Below are 23,584 nucleotides of genomic sequence, written 5' to 3' on the forward strand. Positions count from 1 at the left end.
AAAAAAAAAAGCTACTGCAGTTGCTACACCAGCATCTGTACAGAAAGGTATAGACTATTACAGGACTGCACACCCAACATTTGAGTTAGATATCAACTCTACGTGGGTGGTTATTTTTCTGTACACCCATCAGTGTCTGATTCAGACCATTTTTGCTCAAATTTTAATGCAAGTCTGACACTGTAGCTACACAATGAGAAGACATTCACAGCTTTGCCATTCAAAGTCTTGAGGAATTTTCTAGCTCTGCTTATGTTCTTATACTTGGCGTTGGTTTATTTAGTTGGTTTTGAAGATATTATCACAAACAAAGAGAGCATTATTGGATTTTCAAGATAAACACATGAATAAACCAAAATGCAATGGTTTTGAGGGGCTGGATGCAATTTTTAGCTTTACCTTTGATGATGTCATGTTGCAAATGCCTCCTCACTAACACTGAACAGTTTAAATCTTAAATGAGAACTAAAATGGTTTGCTAAATCTGACACCGCCTGGAAAAGAGCAGTAACTGCCATAGTATGTGTTAGATGACTTTTAAAGCATATTTGCCCTGATTTTATCATAGCTGAGATGAGCTGTTCTTCAGTCAGTGTGACTGTATCCCGCACCAGTGTCTGTATGGGCTGACCTCGGGCTGAGCCTAAACAGACAAAAGAAATCTATAAAATAAAACAAGGCTGGATTTTGCATTTAGGGGGAAGAGAATAGCAACAGAGCCTATACACATAGCTTACAGAGCCACTCAATGCACTACATCGTTAAACTGTGCAGGCTGATGATACAGTTTATGGGGGTAGGGGGTATTTTGGTTCTCAGTGAAATTAATCAATAAGCAGAATCACTATATAAAGCCTGCGGGCGTTAGGTGACCGTTACGCAAAAACTCTTGCATGAAAAAACTAACAATTGCCCAGATACAGGTGACCGAGAGTTAAGGTGTTCTTAAACATTTCCTCCACTGAAATTTCAGACAGCAAACAATCACCCTCAAACAGAACAGCAAAGAAGGCTCGAAGAGGCCTACAGAACAGAGCTTGCAACTGTAAATGACTGCTAACATGAGGTGTGCATTAGACTGATGAAGGATCAGAGTGACTTGGGTGTGCATTCTCACCTCTCTCAATCCCTCAGAAAGGGTGCCGTCACAACCCGATTGATCCAGAGGAGAAATGTGTGCGCCAAGCTGCTCTCAATTTTTACTGAGGAGTCAGAACGCACACCCTGCACAACAGCTGATCTAAATAACCCTACAATCAACTCAGGGGAGCTGTGACATTCACCTGAAATGAAAGGAAAATGACAGCAAGTAAGAATGAGGGACTGCTTTAAGTTTAAAACTTTGTTGGTTCTTGTTAGGGGTGTGTGCACTGTGACTGTGTGTGCTACTGGCTTTGCTGCTAAAGAGAGTCTGTGGCCGTGCGGCAGCTTGTGCTTCAGCGTGGTGATGTTGTATGTTACTGTACTACTGTACTACTGGCCTAGCTGGTAAGAAGAGTCTGCAGCTGTGAGGTAGCTCATATTTTGGCTTAGTGTTTAGTTTTTTTTGTTATCCACCACTCTCGCTTGTCATCGCTCTCATAATTCACAGCAAAACCAAAGTGGCTCCAAACACCAGACCTGTAGGTTATTGTAGGAACTTCTATCTTTAGCCTGATAACCGTGTCACTAACCATCTTGCAACGAGCTAGCTTAGCATAGCTGCCTCCCAATATGTCTCACTGTGGTGGTTTTGGTTTGGGGGTGGGAGGGTCAGACAGCATGTTGCCTGTTCTGTCATGTGGCCTGCCTTGTTGACTGCAGTGGCACTGAGAACATTGTATGAAACACAGTTTAAGCTGTAGCCTACATTTTATTTTCAAAATGTAATGATAGTTCAACATATCGGTTTGCAGTGTGTCTGAACCTAAAGCCTCAAACCGAATGGTTCAATACGAATACGTTTATTGTTACACCCCTACTTCTTGTGTTTATAGTTTCAAATTTTGGTTACCAAATGAAGGCATTTTTGAAAGATCCCTGGCTCTGATCTATGTGTGACTCTACCCCCTGAACCCCAGAAGGTGGCGATGGTGAGCTTGTGAACTTGTGGTTGGAACCATGGCTGCATCAGCATTTGAGCAAGGGATGGATGGAGGACAAGTTTGGACACTGTCTTCACACTTACTTGCGGTGGAATCCCCTGGGACGACCATTCTTCTCTGTGTTGTTTCAAGTTTAGTAAAGGTCGTCCTGACTCAGCACGCAGAGAAGATTGGTACTGGTCAATCTGACACAGCATCTGTACTAAAACTGGAACTACACAGAGAAGATCAGTGTCTGTGGTATTTTGTTCATTTTAAGATGCACTGAAATTGGTGTTGAAATTTCCTGTTAATGATGATCACTTTTGTTTAAGCTGCCTTGCCTTCATCGTGTTAATGGTTATCTGTGCATCTCAGAAACCGTTAAATAGAAGACAAAGAAAGAAGATGAAACTGATGAAACTAGGGATCTGTCTTCATCAGTGTTTCAGAATTCACCAATAAAAGATTTAAATGACTTTCTTGGCACCCTTTTTAAGAAATTGCTCAGTCTCCTCATTTTCTGCAGCTGTCAAACATGAAATACCCTGATGACCAAAAAGCAATTTGGCCGCGAGCCTCACATGTGATGATCCTGACAGACACCTTCTCTGCTAAAGGCAATGTGATACTTTTTTTATGTTGGGTGTGGTTGGTTTTCCATCTAAAAGACACCGAACATGTGTTTATCATAGCTTAGTAGTGTTTTCTGGGTCAGGATAATTAAGAAAGAATGAGAGAACAAGTCTAGTTAACCAAAGAAACCTGAGTCATGGTTTCAGGGGTTAGGCCAATCATTTTGAAAAGAGATAAACTGTAATTAAAAAATTCTGACCTTCTTTTCTTATTTGAATGGAAAGAGTAAAAACACTAATTAGCTGCAGTTAACAGGTAAATATTTTTTAAACAATGGGTCTTTGACAGAGCTAGCTAATTACACAAGGCCACACTTTCTGCGTGAGCATTGAGGAATCTGCAGTGTTTGTTGTTGGCACCCATGTTAACAGGTCAGTGCAGCCACAGAGGCCAAACTTTTACACCTATACCTTATATCACAGGTGGAAGCAATAAAGTTGGATGAATTATCGAGGCATGTTATTTGCCAGTGCACGCCAGGAATTTTAAGAATTACACTGATTGAGGTAGATACAATAAGTGAAGATCAAATTTTCAAACTCACCTATTATTAAAGTATTAGTATTATTATTAGTTAAAGTATTAAAGTATTAAGTATAACTGACATGATAATGATTACTATATTTTCATTAGGAGTACTGCTCTTACTGTATGTAATATACATACTAAAATGTTGTGGATGATTCAGGTTGTAACCCTGTTGTGTCTATAAAAAATCCTCTGCATAAATGTTATTACCAGACTAATTAAGCACTGGCTTACCTTTGGTAGACATCACCGCCTGGGGTCAATCCAAAAACCCTTCCGTCAGTCCCCACTTCAACCATGCTCATGCGTTGCCCTGCCACTTGTGTCCAGCCGGAGGCGCCACAGTTTACAGAGTTTAGTGTCTGTCGTCAGAGGAATACATGGAGTCGTCATGATCAATGAGCAAGTGTGCTTTATGTGACCTAATAGTAACACTAACACCACCAAGAGTTAAAGACATGAGAGGTCAGAAGTGTTTCAGCGACCAACCCGTGTGAAGTAGACGCGGTTACTTGTGTCCACTCCCCAGCATCCGTTCTTTGGGCTGCAGGTGTAGTACTTCAGCCTTCTTGACAGATAGTTCCACCCCAGGGAGCCCACTCCACTGTAGGTCAAAGCTGAGCTACATCTCAGACAGTAGGCTTGGTTGGAGGTAGTAACTCCCACAAGTTGATCATCACCTCCAGCATCCACCTGCTTCATAGACGTACCTGAAGACACAGAGAGGTACAGGTCATTTAGTCAGCAAACACTTGCTACTGTTTAGCCTTTTTATACACTGTGTGCCCTGTAAAGGCAGAAAATGTGTGTTGCAATGTACTGTACTGTACTGTATCAGTGCTATGATATTAAACTGTAAACTTAACAAAGGAGTAGCCTAATGATCACTAGGCAAACCGATATGGACTTTATTTATTCATGTGGAAGAAATAATAACGATAGTTACCACGGGATTGTACAAAGTTGCCAGCAACGTATTTGTAGACGATGTTCGATGTGCTACTTCCCCAAAGTCCTGCAGGTCCCACTGAGAGATGTCTGAATCTGACTGAGCTCAGTCGCTGCCAAGATGATCCAATCAGGAAATATGGATAATTGTTCCTGTCTAGTGCGACTACTTTTCCCTGTCCAGCGTCAAGCTGTCGAGCATTATACAGCCGCGGACCCTCATCGCAGTTCCAGCCTGTGAAGACAAAATCATTAGAGGGAATTGGAATCATGGAGCATTCTGGGGCAGCACAACCATCTTTGGAGAATAGTGTACATAGCTACATTAGCTGCCATTGTCTGTCACCGGTTATTTGTCACCTGTCAATCTTTCATCACAAAAAACATATAAAGTATGTGTGAAAGACAAATGTCCACATAAAGAGACTGAATGGAGGAAAAGGAACAATATACCGAAGTTGGTTAATGATAGTCATCCTTACAAATAAGGAGATAAAAAATGGTCATAGGACTTTGATAGCTTGCCACTCATTTCAGTTTGTGAAGTTAGTATAGAGGTTTTCTTTTTTCAGACAAAGTGATTAAAACCTCTATACTATTTAACTGAGTAGACAAAATGAACCTAATTGAGTTAGTTTGTGAAGTTGGTGCTTATCTGGTGTTTGGCATTAGTGCCTACACCATTCAGCATTTCAAAAACTTAAAAACTTTTGAGGCCAATGTCCAATTTACAAACGGTCACATACAGGAAATTCAGATTTACAAACCAAATCAATTACACAATGATCCAGACAAAAACAAGCAAGTTAATGTCGTGCTATATAAATACTAACAAGACATTATCTAGCTCAGCTGTTCTTTTAGACACTTATGTAAACAGTCAGTGGATTGCACTCATACCTGTTTGTTGCACAATTGGCCGCACAGCTGGCCGCGCAGCTGGCCGTGCAGCTGGCCATGTAGGTCTTCCTCTTGTCAATCCTGGTGTCACAGTCCCTATTAAAATAAGGGAGAAAGACATATCCTTTAAAATAATTAAGTCTGGTCTTATTTCCATTAAACTGCTTCAACAATTAACTTAAGCTGTTCTTTAGACAATTATTGTGAACAGCCAGTGGATTGCCCTCTTACCTATATTTGGCCTGATTTGCATCTGAGCTCCATTACCTATCAATGGGAGTGAGAAATACATATCCATTAAATTTATAAAAAGTCTGAATTTATTTCACATTAAACTGCTTCAACAATTAATTTTGTAATAAAAATGTAATAAGACAGTGACTTACCATGACTAACGGCCAAGTGACACAGCACCAGCAAGATGGCTGCAATAGCTTTCATGTTGTCTCTGTTTGGGAGTCTGTAGTCTGCAGTGCACTTCTGGATGTATGTCTGTATCTGTGGGGTGCTGCTGACCTGCATCCCATCTGGTCTGTCTGGCTTTTATACTCTAGATCCATGGGTCTGACCAATGTGCTTAATTACAGCCAGAGCTGGTTGTGCAGGCTGTTCGGGGAAGCTGGGTGGCAATTTTTTAATTAACTGTATTTACTGTTACCTACGTTTCAAATATGCACCCGGTATGATAGCTTTCTTTCAGGTCATTATGACCAAGGAAAAAAAAGAAGGGTGTTGACCCCGGACATGCAGAGCACAAATGAGATGGGAGGATGCATTTGTTTTTTGTGCTAGTTACAACATTAACTTGTGAAGCCATCGCAAATCAAGTCAGGAAGTCAAACTGTCGACCCAAACCCAGGGAATAAGCAAAATGTTAAATGATATCATAACTAATAACCTAACTAATCTAATATCAAGCAGGCGTATGTTATTTTTAAAATGTACACAAGTGACATTGTTGGAAGAATCACTATCTCCCTTTACTGGAGTAAAAGTAGCAATACTACAATGAAAAAATACTCTATTACAAGTCAAGATCTTGCATTCCAAACCCTACAAAGTAAATAAATAAAATGTACTTAATGTACATTTTACTTTATTTACAGTGTTTACTTACATTAAATCTTTGCTAAATTTGACTTACCTGGGCCTCAAACAGATATTCTGGCTACAGCCAATAGATAGTTAGCTTAGTTTAGTTGAGCTTAACTAAGGTGGCAAACAGGTGACCGGGTTCTGTCCAAAGATAAGCAAATCCACATACCAGCAGTGCTAAAGCTGACTGTTTAGAAGGTTAGAGGGTTTGTTTAATCTGTATGAAAACCAAAGTGTAAAAAAAATGTTAAGTTTTGTTTTTGTCGGGGGTTCTGCCAGACTATGGGTGCTTTTGTAATCGCAATCTGATCCTCTACACTAAACCAAAGCACCGTTGTTTGAAGAAATGAAAGACTGAATTAACGAACCATTAAGCTAATCACACATTCACTCCACCTGGCACTCTGCTGCTCTGTCCAAGAGTATTTCCAAATTCATCCCATTTCTTGGCCTGGAGCACTAACTTTCTGGAGTCTTGTCCTCATGAAGTTTCAAGACAGCTAGCAGAGACTTAAACAAACAATATATAATGTCAAAAAGTGATTTTAGAAGTTTGGGCAGGCGGATTTTGTTACTTTTAGGCAGAGCAAGGCTAGCTGTTTCCCCGTTTCCAGTCTTTGTGCTAAGCTGAGCTAACCAGCCACTAGCTCCAACTACAGGCTACAGTATTTGGCATGCACATGAGAGTAGTATCAATCTTTTCATCTAAAACTCTTCAAGAATTTGAATAAATGTATTGTCCAAAATGTCAGCAAAACTTCTCTTTAAAAACATTAGCTTCAGATATACATTAAAGAAATCTGCTGCTAAACATTTTTTTTGATAAAGATATATTTTCTTCCATTTTTGTGGTGACAAACGCTTACAACCTGTGGTGGTTTTAACTTTTTGATATTTCATTTGGAATCCCCTCAAAGAAACAAAAAAAGGGCTTCTGCTAATGCCTCCTTGGGTAGGAAATAACCAGTGGGGGTAACTGGCAGACTCACACCTTTTCTAGTGAGTGCAGTGTGATGCTTTGTTTACGCTGGGTGTGGGTGGTTTCCACCCAAAGACAAAGAACATGCATTTACCATAGTTTAGTTATGCTCAATGTTTAATCAGGATAATTAATAATGAAAGGAAGAACATGTCTAGCTAACCAATTAAAGCACTTGCCCTAGAACAAGAACGCTTAGGTATATGTTCAGGGGTTTGGCCAACAATTTTTAAAGAGGATACTGTAATTATACACAAATTAAAAAGTAGTTACACATTCCATTTTATTTAAAGACTGTCTTTTTGTTCAGCTGTTCCTGATAAATGTCAAAGAAAGTATAAAAGAAGGAAAGGTCATGATGTCAGTGACAGCATTCAAATTCTACATTGGTGCCACTTATATTGAAGTTAATGGGGCGGACACAGCAAATTACACCTTAACTGTCTGTCATTACAGGAGGGGAATGGGATCACCATCTCCTTTTTTTATGACCGGTCATTTTAACAGGTTATGATTACCTTGCAGAATCATCAGTAACTCGCTAACGTTTGACATATTGGCTGGTGTGTATTTCCTCAGATATCTCACAAACTCAACATATTTTCACTTTGCGAATACATGCCACTATAATCTGTAATGGTTCAGTATCCACACTTGTATTCAAAGCTTGGCTTAAAACAGGCTGTTCTCTGTTCATACGTAAACCTAAAAAATGTAATGAAAAAATTCAGACGTATCCAAGGAATAATGAGCCATTATTTAATCTATATCCCATCTTTGGGAAGGCTGCAATCATATGACAAGTGTACTGACAGGAGTAAAGAAGGAAATAGATGGATCACAAAACACAGAACATTCTCCCAGGTCTTTCCGTGAGTAGACCGGTGTTAAGAACTGTGTGAAACACAAGTGAACTTTGAGTCATTTTAAGGTAGATGGTCAGCAAATTTTCTAAACCTAACCACTGTAACTTTACTTGCCTAAGCCTAACCTATGTAAATTTACCTTAATGCCATTTGTGGGGCGCTAATTTGTTAGACATCATACGAAGTGTTGTGTGTGCATTTTTGCAAGATGTCATGAGAGTCACTGTACAAGGATACATTGTTTAAACATTAATCCTCCCAACAAACGGTGGAGTGTTTGACCTAGTGAAAAAGATCTTTTGGGTTTGACCAGTATGCCATTTTACCTAGATATATTCCAGGTCACCTATTACATGCTGCAGATTTATGAGTACAGTTTGTTCTTGCATTTGGGGAGTGGTTTCCCAAAACAACAAACAAGTCTGTTCAAATCATAAGGTTAAAAAAAAGAGAAGTGACAAGGCAATATTTAGTTGTGGTGAATTTATCAAAGCCTTTCAATGCCCTCTCATCAGTTTAAATCCATCCTTTTTGTTTTACCTCTTGCTCAGCTTCACATTCAGTACAGCTCGAAGAGATGGGATGAGAAGCTTTACCTCTCCTGACACATCAATCCTCTTTTCACCACACACAAGCATCCAAACACACATCCAACAACCTTCCTGCTCTGGTTTTGTTGTTGTGCTTTCAGTTTTAACTGAGTGCCATGAGTGACACCTGCCAAAAAACATTAAGTGCAGAAAAATAGTGTTTTTATTATCATCACTAATTGGTTTAAGCTACATATCCTAAGCCCTAATAACACAGGACTGGTACTACCATGGAACTTCATGTGATTTAGAAATTACACAGGCAAATGTTCTGTGTAGAGTTTTGGTGAACTTTGATGGGTGAATTCAGACCACTGACAAATAGTAGACTTAAACCACTGTGACTGTGCTGACTCTTGAAGGGATGGAGAGCTGGAGAGTCCAAAATGGGGGAGGCTATCAAAGCTTATTTTGTATCAATCCACAGCAATGGTTATCAGACAATTATGGAGCTAAAGACACAAAAGACATATTTTGAATAAACTATGATCTTTTTGTTTGACTGAGCTAAGTTTGCTTAATGACATTAGCAAGCTTGTTAGTTTATTTTTCTATTTCAGTAGCTCTTTATTGAATTAAATTCTGGGGGTAAATAAATAATACTGTAGAGAGAAAATAAGGAGAAGCTCCAGGAGCTATTAAGACTGACTAGCATTACCTATCTGGCCAGCTAGCGAGCCAACAGTTAGCTTACTACTGAAGATTTTGTACATACAGGGATACAGGGATGCAAACAGAAAATGGTGAAAAAAGAGAGAAGGTTACGAACCCCCTAGGGGGGTCCGGGGGCATGCTCCCCCGGGAAGAATTTTTTTTGAAATATCAGCTTTAAAGGTTGCATTTATAGTCAATTTCAGCATCAGACCTACAGATACTAAGGAAGCAGTGCTGACAAGAAAAACTTCTATTCTAAGACATCTAAGGGGCCTACTCAATAAGAGACTTAAGTTGTAAATTGTGTCCTCAAATGTACAATGTCCTCTCTTCAATACTGAAAAAAATATCCCATTTGTGGTAGACCTAATTGGTGGATCTTTCTTTTACTTTGAACAGCATGGTAATGTAGGCTATTTAACAAGAAAAACGTATATGTGTTAAACAAGAGCCAGCCAACGAAAAAAGCGAATGTTTTTACCTCAGATGATCTTGACACTCGTACTCCGCGCTCAGAATCGGTCATTTCAGTCATCAGTCATCAAATTGTTTCAGCTGCGTCTTCGCGCGGCTCTATTGAAGACGTGGAATGGCCAATCATAGCGCTTAAATGATACACATGCAGCACACGATGTGCCCTCGCGACAGTTGCTGCTGACAGTTGTTTTTTTTCAGTTGTAGATTTGTTTTGCTCAGCGCAGTTCACTCATACAAGTGTGGTTCATTCTCACTGTCGCGATGCGGAAATGCGGGACGGATTTGCGGAATATTCGCGCAGAGCTTTTCCGCGCTCAAACCATACACACAGGCGCGGTACGGACGCAGTGCGGAATTTCGCGTTGTTGTGTTCCAAGTCCGCGCTGCGTGAACGGGTGTGGGTGAACATGGACGAGAGTAGCAGCAGCAGCAGCAGCGAGCTAGCAAGCAAGCGTCAACATCAACTTTCTTTAGCACTTACCACTCTCACCGCAGCCACCAATCTGGACAATGGACGGTGTCATCCCTATGTTTCCCGGGTTCTGTGTTCCCTGCTTACCACCCAAAAAGGGTTCTATGTTTCCCACTTGGTTGAGCGGGAAACATAGAACCTTTTTTGTGTAAGCGGGGAACATATAACCTTTTTTGCAGGGTTAAGTGGGGAACATAGAACCCGGGAAACATAGAACCCTGGAAACATAGAACCCTGGAAACATAGATACACTCCCCAATGGACTGCCAGACGTTGTCCTTTTATTCATTGTTCATAAAATCATCCCGTCTGTTATCAAAAAGGACAGGGTGCTGTGAAACGAGGTTTATCAACCTTTCTCCCATACTGTCCTGCCTGACTGGATTTCGGACTCTCCCAGCCCGGGTCTGCGTGACTGTAAACAATTTAATTGGCCCAGCTTTGTAGTTCCGCCGGCGAATTCCACGGGGTGGTCAAAGTCTGAGCGGAAACTTTTTTCACCGCACTAAAGTTCCGCCCCAGTGTGCAAACTTCCATAAGAACCCACGAAATCAGCTTTTATATTTTTCCGCGAGAATAATCCGCACAGATATTCACACAAGTCACCCAAATGGCCACGAAAAAAGCGAGTTGTGCTTTTCGGCGCACTGTTTGCATCCCTGCCAATAAAGCCATGTGGATGCCAAAAAGTTGAATTCTCTGATTGGCTCTGCTGTTGAGACATACAAAGGTCCTGCAAGGTCGTGTTGTTTTGGTCATCTGTGTCTCTGAACTGCAGCACGACACTGTAAAAGACAGCCTGTTTGTGTGTGTATGTGGAGGAGCTGACAGCAAGAATAGCTATCTAAATAACTGTCACATCAAATACAGATGTGTAAATTTTATTCAATTTAGTAATTAAGTGGATTTGATATAGACATCACAGTAGAATTAGAATTGTACATTTATGGCCAGATGGGCTGTGTTTAGTGTTTGCAGCAACACCTGTCCAATAATACACACAATATTGCAGTGTAGTTGATGTGTTTGACACGGGAATAAAAACATTACAGGACTGCAATGAAATTAAAAAAAATAGCACTAGTCAAAATAATACTTAAAATACTATGATGGTAAATGGACCTGCATTTGTACAGCGCCTCTCTATTCATCCGACCACTCAAAGTGCTTTTTACACTACGAGGCACATTCACCCAGTCACACACACATTCTTATAGGGCTACTGCTGGTCGAGGCTACCATACAAGGTGTCACCTGCTAAGGGATAATGTATAGTGAGCGTTCCTCCGCTGCGCGTCGGGGTTCGATTCCCCTGTCGGGAGTTATTTTTCAACTGTCACCGGCTCACTATACATTATCCCGCTTAGAACATGGCTTACTACTAAAACATTCAGTGATGTGACACAAAATAATGATTAATGATTAAATAATGATTCAAAATTCGCAAAAAGAAATGTGTCTGTACTCTGTATCCATGGCAACAGCAGCCTAATGATAATTAATATTGAATTCACCCTTCGCTAAGGCCCGCCCCCCTTAGTTACTGTTGCTAAGTCCGACAAACTTTCGGTTTCGGAGCTAGACTGGCATGGCGCTCCCACTGTCGCTAACTGCACTCCCTGGAGAAATACTCTCAAATTTCTACAATATGCATTTGAAGGATATATTCAGGATGTCAGACTGACACAGCAACGAAATCAAGGTAACATAGTGTGTGCAGATGAACAGTGTTTAGTTTCACCCCCGTGCTGCTCCCAGGACCCAGGCTGGCAGCTGTCGGGGGGCTGCGGAAGAAGTCAAACAACGTTCATCTGCGCACAATGCGTTGACACACAGCTGGTTGAATATGAGTTTCCCCGCTTCCCTTCACAGGTTCCTGTAGCCTACAGCAGGGTCGGCCTTTTTTTCACTGTTATAATCAATAAAAAGCAAAAGCGGAATGTGCTATAGACTACAATCAGTAGGTACGTTTCCGTTTCCACTCCGATCCTATTTGGCCTATGTGGACTAACATTAACTGATTTTGATGCTCCTCAGTCTAAGCGGCCTTCACATGATAAGAACAACGCGCTTCGCTCACCGCCAGGTGCAGGCGGAAAACCCGAGCGGTGCGCGACGCCAAGGGTAGCAGTGCCGCTTTGTCAGGCGTTGCCGCCCTCTCCATAGACAAACAATGGGACAGCCAGCGCAAAGCGGTTTTACAGCTGATCATGTGTAGAGGCCTTTAGGCCATTGCTATGGCGCCCCTAGCAACGGAGCAGCAGGGCAGCGGTGATACCTCAAGAAATAAACACCGCAGAATTTTGTTGATTGACCAATCAGAATCAAGTATTTAAGAGTGCCGTGTTCTAAATGGGGATAAATAGGTATTGAAGGGATAAAGTAAGATAAAGAGGGAATGTAAGAATAAGAATAAGAATAACTTTATTCATCCCCAAGGGGAAATTCAATTATCTGTCAGCTCATCTATTATATGTCAAATAATTATAAAGCCTGATGGCTGTTGGTATATAGGATCTTCTGTATCTCTCTGTCCACCAGAGTTTTTTTGGTCCATCAAGGTGTTGTGGAGTGGATGATCTGGGTTGTTCATGATGGCCTCGAACATCTTCAGTGTGCATCTCTCCACCACCTCCTCCAGTGTGTCCAACCTGAGTCCAATCACAAAGCCAGCTCTTTTGACTAGTTCGTCCAGCCGTCTTGCATCTTTGTGTCTGATGCTTCCTCCCCAGCAGATTGCAGCATAAAACAACACACTTGCCACCACAGACTGATAAAACATCTGCAGCATTTTACTACAGAAGTATCTAGTGTACACTAGTCGTGTGTTTTTTCCCTCTCTCTCTCTCTCTCTCTCTGTGCTTGTGTACGGAATACAATCGCTGCCTCTGATTGGCTTATGCTGATACTTTATCCTTGACTTAACCAATAGTCATAGTCACTTCATAAAAAGGGCAGTAACGTTACTTGGCGCGTAGAGGGAAAATTAACACAAGACCACATCAAGACAAGAGACATGGCTGCAGAGAACGTAGAAGGTGATAGGCCTGAGAAAACGCCTGAAGGCCCGAACATACTTGGGCGGAATGTACGCGGAACAGACTCCGCGGAGGTCTGCACGGACTCAAAGCGGACATCCGCAAGCCCTGTGCGCGCAAAGCTCAGATTTTACGACCGCGCGGACTCCGCTCCACGCACCAGTGACTGCTCGGCATGTATTTTTCACATCGCGGGGATTTTTCACGGACATTTTTACAGGAAACTACAACGCGGAAGTGCGCTCGACTATGAAAGCCCGAATGACTGCGGACATTCCTCGCGGAGTCCACTCCGCTAATAGTACGCCCAAGTATGTTCGGGCCTTCGAATGACAGACACATATCACATGTGTGGAGATACTTCACTTTCCTCCGCCGTGTCAATGTGATGACGTCATCAAATGACTTGTCAACTCAACTTAGACTTTATTGACAGATAAGTCGACCTGAAAAAAATCATAGTTGTTAATGCTCTAGTGTACACCTAGATACTTATAGCTTGGCACCGATGTCCACCCCACAGGTATTCACTGGCTGAAGAGGGGGCTTGGACCTGCGGAAATATATGATCATTTCCTTGGTCTTTGAGGTGTTCAGGAGGAGACAGTTCTTGTGACTCCAGTCACTTAAGGCTTTTATCTGGCCCCTATATTCAGACTCCTGCCCATTCCTGATACACGCCACGATAGCAGTGTCATCCGAGTATTTATGGATGTGGCAGGACTCAGAGCTGTATTTGAAGTCCGCCGTGTACAGTGTGAACAGGAATGGAGCCAGGACAGTCCCATGTGGAGCCCCCGTGCTGCTCATTAATGTCCCAGAAACACAGTTCCCCAACCTGACATACTGTGGCCTTCCTGCCGGGTAATCTGTGATCCAGGAGATAAAGGAAGGATCCACTGCCATCTCTGTGAGCTTGTCTTTGAGTATGTTGGGTTGGATGGTGTTGAATGCGCTTGAAAAATCAAAGAACATGATTCTCACATAAGCACCAGGTTCCTCCAGATGAGCTAGGGCACGGTGAAGCATGTAGAGGACAGCATCGTTCACTCCAATGTGTTGTTTGTATGCAAACTGCAGGGGGTCGAGTTTGTCTTCGACCTCAAGTCTCAGTAGGCGTAGAATCAACCACTCCAAGGTCTTCATGATGTGCTAAGTGCAGCTACTGGTCTGAAGTCATTAAGTTCAGCTGGACATTTAATTTTTGGTACCAGCACAACCCAGGAAGTCTTCCACAGTGCCGGCACCCGCCCCAACTGTAGACTGAGGTTGAAGATCTTGTGGAGAGGTTGACACAGTTGGGCAGCACAGTCTTTGAGGAGCCTTGGACACACACCATCTGGGCCAGCAGCCTTCCCAGCGCAAAGTCTTCCCAGCTCCAACCTCACCCCCATTTCTGTGACAGACAAGGGTGGAGGCACAGGTGTAAGAGGGGGGTGGCTGCCACATTGGAGTTGTACACAAGTTGTGGAGGTGGAGGTGATGGAGGAGGAGGTGGAGGAGGAGGAGGAGGAGGAGGAGAAGCAGCATTGGAAGTGGGAGTGGCTGCCGTATTCAATCTATTGAAGAACTGATTAAGTTCATCAGCTCTTTCTGCATCACCCATCACTGGCTGTCTTTTCTTGTTGTTGTAACCAGAGATGGTGTTGACTCCTCTCCACATTTCACGAATGTTGCTGTGTTGTAGATTCCTCTCCAGTTTCTTTTTGTATTCCACCTTTGCCATCTTAAGTCTCTTCTTCAACTCATGTTGCACTTGTATAGCCGTGCTTTGTCACCATCTCTAAAACCTGCCTTCTTCTCATTGAGGATTGCCTTTATGTCACTGGTAATCCAAGGTTTGTTATTGTGGCAACAGCGTACAGTCTTTGTAGGTATGACTGTGTCTCTACAGAAGTTGATGTAATCAGTAAAACAGTCAACCTGTCTATCAGTGTCCATGATGTTCTCCTCTGTTTCCAGCAGCACATCCCAGTCTGTGCATTCAAAGCAGTCTCTTAGAGCCTCAGTAGCCTCTGGTGTCCATTTCCTGTGAGTTTAGCTGCCTCCACACACAGGGTTTGTAACATGTCTGCAGAAGAACCAAGTTGTGATCTGACCTGCCCAGTGGTGGTAAGGCAGTGGCTCTGTAAGCTTCTTTGACACTGGCATACAGCAGATCAAGGGTTTTATTTTCTCTGGTTGGACAGTTAACAAACTGTGTAAATCCAGTCAGGTGAGAGGAGAGGGAAACATGGTTGAAGTCTCCTGATATTATCAATAGTGCCTCAGGATGTTTAGTCTGTATCGTAGCAACAAGTTCATGGAGAACTTCACATGGAACTTCAGCAGTTGCCTTGGGTGGGATGTACACAATTATTATACATGATATGACTGAATTCTCTTGGTACATAATATGGCCTCATACCAACTGCCAAAAGTTCAATATCTGGACAACACATCTTCTCCTTGACAGTAATATGTGCAGGACTGCACCATCTCTGGTTCACAAATAAAGCCAGGCCCCTACCTTTTTTCTTGCCACTAGCTTTAGAGTCTCTGTCCGATCGTATGAGAGTGAAGCCAGGTAGATCCACGTTGGAGTCTGAGATGTTTTGATTCAACCACGTTTCCGTAAAACACATGAGACTGCACTCACGGTATACTTTCTGAGTCTTCACCAATATCTCCAGTTCATCACTCTTGTTGGGCAGAGTGTTGACATTTCCCATGATGACTGATGGCAGAAAGGGCTTATATCTCCATTTCCAAGCCTTCACCTTTGCACCAGCACGGCAACCACAAAACACCTCTTCATCTCGGAATAGGATGGTGTCCTCCAGACTTGCTCCGTTTCAATGAAAAAAGCTCCTCTCTTGAATAAACTCTTCTCTTCACATAAGTATCCATTAGTAGTTGAGAAACTATAATAAAAATTCAGTAAAACTAAGTAAAATTGCCGAGCTACCAGCCTTTGGTGCTACTAGTTGAAGCGCATGTTCGAGAATGCAACAGGAAGTAGACACTAGATAAAATAAAACTTTTGGCGAAGGTCATTTCACATAAACTACCGTATTTAATGGGGTTTGCCATATTAATGCTGGCTGATGTGAAATAAAAAGACAAAACAAAAAAAATGTTGTCACCTAAAGAACTAAAGGTTTATATCACATTTAGAGATTAAATAACAGGCTACGGTTTGTAAATAGCTATATTCATTAATACAATATTACTGAACAACAGTTCCTTATAGTAACTGTCCTTAAAGTCCTGAACTTTTTAACCTTGTGCGCACAAGCTCTGTAGTTCCAGTCTAAAGTCTGATTGCTATTGATCGGGCCGTGTGATTGGCTGACTGATCGGAGTGATGGGCGACTTCCATCTAGCAACATGTTTAGTAAAGTCGTGGTCAAAGTGGACACCGAGTTTTACGGCTTTACAATGGCGGCCCTTAAAATCGCGATGTAATTAAAATAAGAGCTCATTGGTGTGTTGGTTGTATGCCGAATTTTCTAGTCTTACGTCTGAATTTTAAAAAATCCTGATTCATGTTTGTCAATTTGGAATTATTTCAGATTTTTTGAATGGGATACGGTTTGGCAATTTACACGCACACAATATAACGGCATATTTCGTGGATTAATTATTGCTAAAACAATACAACAATTGACATCAAGGACGTTGTTGTGACTTACGTTTCACAATAGTTTTGTGTGTTTCCCTCATTCCGCAGGTGCTGCAGTCAGACACACCTCTCTCTATGAGGAAGCCAGAGCACAAGCTGGTCATACACTGACACCTGCTGGTGAGTTTGTCAAACTGCATTGAATTTCCTCGACTTTCTCTGCTGTGTATTTTACAAGTTTTAGGGAATTTAATGGGTTTGGCCTATGCTACACCCCTCCACCAAATTTCGTAAAATCGGGCCAGTAGTTTTTCCGTGATTGTCCAGACGAACAAACAAACAAATAAACCGAACTGAAAACACAACTTACGTGGTGGAGGTAATAACTGTTTTTAAAAGTTACAATCAAATTAAAGCAAGAGCTCACTGGTGTGTTGGTTGTTTGCCAAATTTTCTAGTCTAAAGTCTTGATTAAAAAAATCTTGATCTGTGCTTGTAGGATTGAAAACTCTTTATGTAAAAGCAAAACAAATACATACTGAGATTTTATTAATGGACCCTGCGGCGGCGATTTGCGCTCATTTAATATAACAGCATGTTTCTGGATTTGTTATCGGTAAACATGACAACAATGCAAATCAGGGACCCATTCATATAAATAAGTTGCTGTGACTCGTGTTATAGGCTATTTTGTGTTTTCCTCCAAACTTCATTGGAACCTTTGAATGATAGCTCCGACCTACGCTGTGTATTTAGATAAGTTGTTGTGACTCATATTTGATATAATTGTGTGCGTTTTCCTGCAGGTCCTGCCGGCTGACCTCAGCACAGCAGCGCCCCCCACTCCACAGACTGGTCTAAGGCTGACACCTGGTGGTGAGTTTATGAAACTGCATTGGAATTTTTTGAATGAAAACAGGAAGTAGGAAAGAACCACACAGATGTGAAAATAAATAACACAGTTTAATCACTTAAAAACAGTCTTGGCTGTTTTACTAAAATACCTTGACTGTGAAATGTGGAGCTTTTGGGAACACTGGAAGACTGACTGTAAATGATTGTGAATGAGGTGAAGCAGCACTCCCCTCCGTCTCTTCAATCTTGAGAATGCGGGCAAATAAACCCTGTTAGATTTTGAAGAGTTTATCCGCAGCCGTCCTGCAACAGAACAACACGATGCAGACATGAAGCTTCAGCTGTAAACACCATGGTGTTTCCTCTCCTTCTGCTCGGAGTTGACTTCTTCGTGAACACACACATACAGCTCTTGTTTGTAGGCTTGTTTCTGATGGTCTCCATCCTTCTGTCTCTGTCCTTCTGCTCAGGCTTCAATACCAGCAGCTGAGGAGCGGCTTCAGGAGTCCATGCTGTAGCTCCAGCTAACTGTCTGCGTTCAGCCGAGGAGGTTGTTGCTGCCGTGAGTGTTAGAACAGATAGCGTGTTTCAGCCTGTGTGTCTCTGTGTGCCTCCCCTCCTCCCCCGTCCCTCTCTCTGTCTCTCTGTGTGTGCTCAGGGGAGGGTTAGCAGATACTGGAGCTCAGTGGGGGTTTCTGGGGGAGGTCAAAGTGCCTCTGGGAGGAATGCAGCAGGAAGAGGGAGGAGCGGTGAGTAGGCCTTTTGTTCTCTCGCTTGTAGCACACCAATCCTGGCTGTGTGACGTAAAGGCTCATTGAGCATATTTCCCATCAGCCCCTAGAGTTCTTCAACAGGGCTGACAGGACCTACGGTGGGTCTGACCGGGTCAGACTGGGTCACTACACCCAGATAGCTCTCAGCACACACTCCACACCTCTCTACACTCTTATTATTAATGTTTAAAAGCTATCTCAATACAATTTTCACTGCTTTCAGCATCTTCTTGTTCTTACACCATGACAGGGACCTCTCCGGGGTCACAGCCCCCTAAATACCCCCCAGAATCAGGGCTCTGTTGTGTTACTTCGGTAGCACATATACTAAAATTGGAACGATACAGAGAAGATTAGCATGGCCCCTGCGCAAGGATGACACGCAAATTCGTGAAGCGTTCCTCATTATATCCCTCTTTTCTCCTGGTTTCTAATGATTTATTAATGATTTTATATGATTTTTTATAATATCTGACTGTATTTGGATGAAACAGCGCCGCCGCGGCGGCCTGAGTCACTGCAGCTGCAGAGCGCAGAGCTGCAGAGCAACAGAGCGGAGCAGCTCTCTCTGCAAGACTTTGCCCAAAAAACTCTTTAAACTCTGTTTATCTGAGCAAAACTACAGTTAAACCTGCTCAAATATGATCTTTCATCACTTTACTGTCGGCAGGTGTGGATCTAAAACCTTTCTGTTGTTTTTGTGGGGGAGAAAATACCCGACGGGACCCGGACGCTGTGTTTTCAGAGGTAAACTTTACATTTCTGCTCGCAAACTTCATTCAGCCGTTATTTTCACCACTTACCATGTATTTTGTCTAAAGACACCGTGTTCATGTTCAGATTATTGTAGAGAAACGGTGTCTTTCGAATCTCGCCAGATGTGAAAGTCAGGACTCGGTTTTCAGAGGCAGACATTTATAACGTTAAATTCATCCAAACTTGTCTTTTCCGGTGTTTATTCACTAAACTTGCGTCCAGATAAACGTCTGTGCTCATCATATGTTTTTCTGTCTGTGAAATAAAAAGTGTCCACGAACAAAGTCCGGATTACAGTCAGCTGTAACACTGCTGTTTCAGCTCCCAGTCTTTTCTTTCGTTTCCAACTTCATTCAAACTCGATATTGTCACCATTTCTGACCTTAGGACTGTATGTTGTCTAGAAAACCCCATGTACGTCGTAAGATTCATCTAGAGAAATTGTGGCCTCAAAACATAATCGCTAAATGTAAAATTCTGTTTTCAGAGGTAAACTTTACATATCCGCTGTCAACTCATTGCAAATGTCTAAAAACATCGTGGACATGTTTAGATCCCTGCGCAGAAACTATGTCCTAAATATAAATATTAAAATTCTATTTTCAGAGGTAAACTTTACATTTCTGCTCTCAAACTTTATTGAAACACGGTATTTCCACCACAAATGTTGTCTAGAAAAGATAAAGTTTCTTGTAGGGAAACTGTATCCTCAAAATCTATCACGAAATGTCAAAGTCAGTAGACCTACTCATTTTTCAGACGAAAACATTCGCCTTTAAATTCATCCAAACCTCTTCTCTGAAGCTTATTCACTAACATCATGCCCACATAACATTCTGTAGCCTACGTGTTGTTTGTCAGGTGGAGAGTCTCTGTCCATGAAATGAAACATTAACCGTAGATAAAGTCAGGATGACAGTCAGTTGTAACGCTGCTGTTTCAGTCTTTTCAGGTCTCAAACAAACTTCTTGTCATCGTTTCATTGCTAAAATCTGTTCTAGAACATGTTTTGTGTCGTACAACAAAACCTGCTGTTTAAAATCCGCTGTGGTAAAGCTGTGAAGAGGAGCAGAACACCCTGTGAGAGAAACTGGCTGTTTTCTCCACCAAACCTCGTTCTGAAAAAGTTGTTTTTTAACATGTCTGTCTGATTGAATCCTGACTGACAGTTTTCCTGTTTGAGTTCTATGTTAGTGACAGTTTGTGGGCCTGAAACAAAACAGTTACACAAAGTATGAATATTATTTCATTATCCTATGATTGTGTGTTTGCTGAAATTGAAGTAGGGTTGCACAATATTATCGGCACGTCATCAGTATCAATATTGACTATAAGGCTATCAGAATTGGCCAACATGGTTTTTCTTATTTTGCACAATGAATGAATAGTACATACACTGAAAAGCATTCTATTTCATGTCTCCATCTGCTGCTGGGCCATCACGATAAGAGTATGCATGTGATGTTAATTCCACTACAGAAGAGACTTGATCACTTAAAATCAGATAGGGAAAAAAATGGATATAGTAGATATCGGTATTGGTTATCGGTCATTGGTCAAATAAGTTATGTATCGGCGTATCGGATATCGGCAAAAAATCCAATATTGTGCATCCCTAAATTGAGGAGCAGCTCTGTGCAGTTCAGAAAACTTCTTTTAGTAGATGTTCAGGATGACGTTTTGTGCAGTGAAACAGCAGTATTTGTATAACTGAACAGTTTCTGAGTGGAGTTCTGTTACACACAGTCTTAGATGATTTTTTAAGGTAATGCATTAAGACAATAGACTTCTGGTGGCATCCATCAAAGTAAAAGCCCAGCTCCGACATGCAAAGGATTTTAGTGAAACATTAAGTGAGAAGAGTCACCTTAAAAAAAACAAGGTGAGGTGATGTAACAATGGTGACTACAGTCATGTCATTGTGCCTCTTAGTTGTGGTTCACATGGGAGATGTTTCTACATATAAAGGGTCACTTTGCTAAAACAGATTTCTCTGTTTTTGTTTTATTTTTCCCCAAATCTTTTTTTGCAGTTCAGGGAACATCAGTCATCTCGTGTTAATTCATTTAAACAGTGGCCTTTATGACGTCCCTTTGGCTTTGAGATGTCTTTTCTTAAGTTAGAAAAGATGAGATTTTTAGTGAAAGGCAGCTTTGCAAAATGTTTTTTCATGAATGGAATTCTTTTAGAAATGATTTTAATTCTTTCCAAACTTTGCCACCTGACTAATCCCCCCTTCCTGTCTTTTTTAATTTCAATTTTTAAATCATTTTTCAAAAATTATGTATTCCAGTTTATTCAGTTCACACTCTTTCATCTTCCCATTCATTGTTATTAGTATGTCTTTACACTGATATACTCATATACACCTCAGTTATTGTCATCTTGTAGGCTATTGTTAAGTTCAGGGCTGCACCTAAAGATTTTTTATTTTTGTATAGATTAATCCAACGATTATTTTTTCTATTAGTCGACTAATCTGATGACTAATTTATTGATTATTCTAAAGATTTTTTTCATTACTCGATTAATATTTCAATCAATTCACCCAAAAATAAATATCAGAAACTTGTCTCATTAATATTTATTTTTTTCCAACCGTCTTCTCTTAAACGATAATCATAATAGTGGCATATTTTAAAATAAGTGTAATTTTCATGATAATGATAATAATAATAATAATAATAATAATAATAATAATAATAATAGACCCTATTTGTATGATATCTGTTCAGAAACATTCTGGACCTCAGATTCAAAAGGACTGCTGTGACACATACATTATTTTAATCACTGTATATTACAGCAACCCTTTCCCTGGACTGAAGAATCAGTATTTTTAACTGAAGTACTTGACTTTGAACTTAAGATGCATATGACATGAATTTTTTTTTTTTTCATCACTGAAGTAATATGCAGTTCAGATAATCACTGTCAGATGTATTTTTGCGTTAGTGTGTGAGGAAATAACTGAAACAATTAACACACTAACAGTCTGTAACCTTAAAGTCAATTTCTTACTCCTACATGGCTGTTGAGTGAGCAGAGAATATGAAATATTCCAACAATGTTAGATGACACATGGCGCTAATGTTAGCAGCTGAGCAGAGAGTTTAAGTGACTACTATGCACAGAGTCCATGCAAAGCAGCTGTATTCCTGTGATAAGTCATTTCCAATTTGTGGGTGCTATTTTTAGCTGCAGTTTGTTCTCTGGAGGAAACCATGCTTTGACTGGACACAGATTACTTTATTGCCGATGCATGTTTTGTAAATCTCCGTATTTCCGTAAGTGATTACATCAATGAATTGCCCCAGGCCCTAGGTAATTTCCATACAGAGACAATGTCTTCATGTTCTTGGTGACGGGTGGGTGGGGTACTGCTTTGAGGCCTCTTGGGACATTGATTTCACAACAAAAATGGAAGACTTTTACAATTTTAATCTTAAGTGTTTTTGGAATTCCAAATAAAAACATCAGTAAAAACAAAAATCAGTGGCCATTATCTGTTTTATCAACAGAAGTCTTCATATGCTGGGGTGCCGGTGGCTTAGTGGCAGAGCAGGCACCCCATGTACAAGGCTGTTGCCGCAGCGGCCTGGGCTCAGCTCCAGCCTGTGGCCCTTTGCTGCATGTCACTCCCTCTCTCTCTCCCCCCTCTTCACACTTGTCTGTCCTATACATTAAAGGCTTAAAAGCCCCCCAAAAAATATCTTTAAAAAAAAAAAAAAGAAGTCTTCGTATGTTGACACGTGGGGGATGTAGTTTGTCACAAACAACATGACAGGAAACACTGAAGTTTAAAAGTGGGACTAAGAAAGTTTTCTGTCCAAAACAAACCATCACATCTGGACTCAGTGAGGACTTTTTGTTTTCTTCTTCAGGGACTCTGTAATGTGTATTGGCTCTAGAAACTGTGTTCCTGTAATTTGTTGACTCTCTGTAAGCTTTGGTTTTACTAGTTTGATGACAGTTTATGTGAATTCTTGTTTTATTCTAGATATCCGTCTGACTGCTTCATCCTCTTCTTCCTCGCCTTCCTCCCAGACTCCAGCCAGTCAGCTCCACCGTCCACCGAGGCGCCACCATGTTCTGTCATGTCTACACTCCTGTTCAGCCTCAACACAGAGGACAAGTAGCAGCTCAGATCTGAGATGTTCAGGTATCAAGTACTCTGGCAGCACAGTTATTACTGACACCACTAACTCCAACAACCACATCAGGAGGGAAATCCGGTTTTGTAGGCTGGTGTGAGAAAAATTATCTGGATCTAAATCCAGCACATCCAGAGAAATGTTGGTGGACTTCAGGAGAGAGCAGCCCCCTGCCTGCCCTGACTCTGCAGGTAAA

The 23,584-nt window shown here is 41.4% G+C and overlaps 1 protein-coding gene and 1 non-coding gene across 2 annotated transcripts; one reads left to right on the forward strand and one right to left on the reverse strand.

Annotated features, from left to right (window-relative positions):
• Window positions 1-1,123: 1,123 nt before the first annotated feature.
• Window positions 1,124-10,832, reverse strand: LOC117260309 (fish-egg lectin-like). The gene is made up of 7 exons (XM_033632286.2): window positions 5,462-10,832; window positions 5,307-5,342; window positions 5,076-5,171; window positions 4,174-4,410; window positions 3,717-3,937; window positions 3,462-3,589; window positions 1,124-1,283 (listed from the first exon to the last, which is right to left on the reverse strand). The coding sequence occupies exons 1-7, from the start codon at window positions 5,595-5,597 to the stop codon at window positions 1,280-1,282; spliced, it is 858 nt and encodes a 285-aa protein (XP_033488177.2). The 5' UTR covers window positions 5,598-10,832; the 3' UTR covers window positions 1,124-1,279.
• A 7,950-nt stretch (window positions 10,833-18,782) lies between these two features.
• LOC117260380 (U6 spliceosomal RNA) lies at window positions 18,783-18,888 on the forward strand. Its single transcript, XR_004501909.1, has one exon. It is a non-coding gene; the product is annotated as a U6 spliceosomal RNA (small nuclear RNA).
• The last annotated feature ends 4,696 nt before the right edge of the window (window positions 18,889-23,584 follow it).

This window comes from Epinephelus lanceolatus, chromosome 4 (genome assembly GCF_041903045.1).
Source record: "Epinephelus lanceolatus isolate andai-2023 chromosome 4, ASM4190304v1, whole genome shotgun sequence".
Classification (NCBI taxonomy): domain Eukaryota; kingdom Metazoa; phylum Chordata; class Actinopteri; order Perciformes; family Serranidae; genus Epinephelus; species Epinephelus lanceolatus.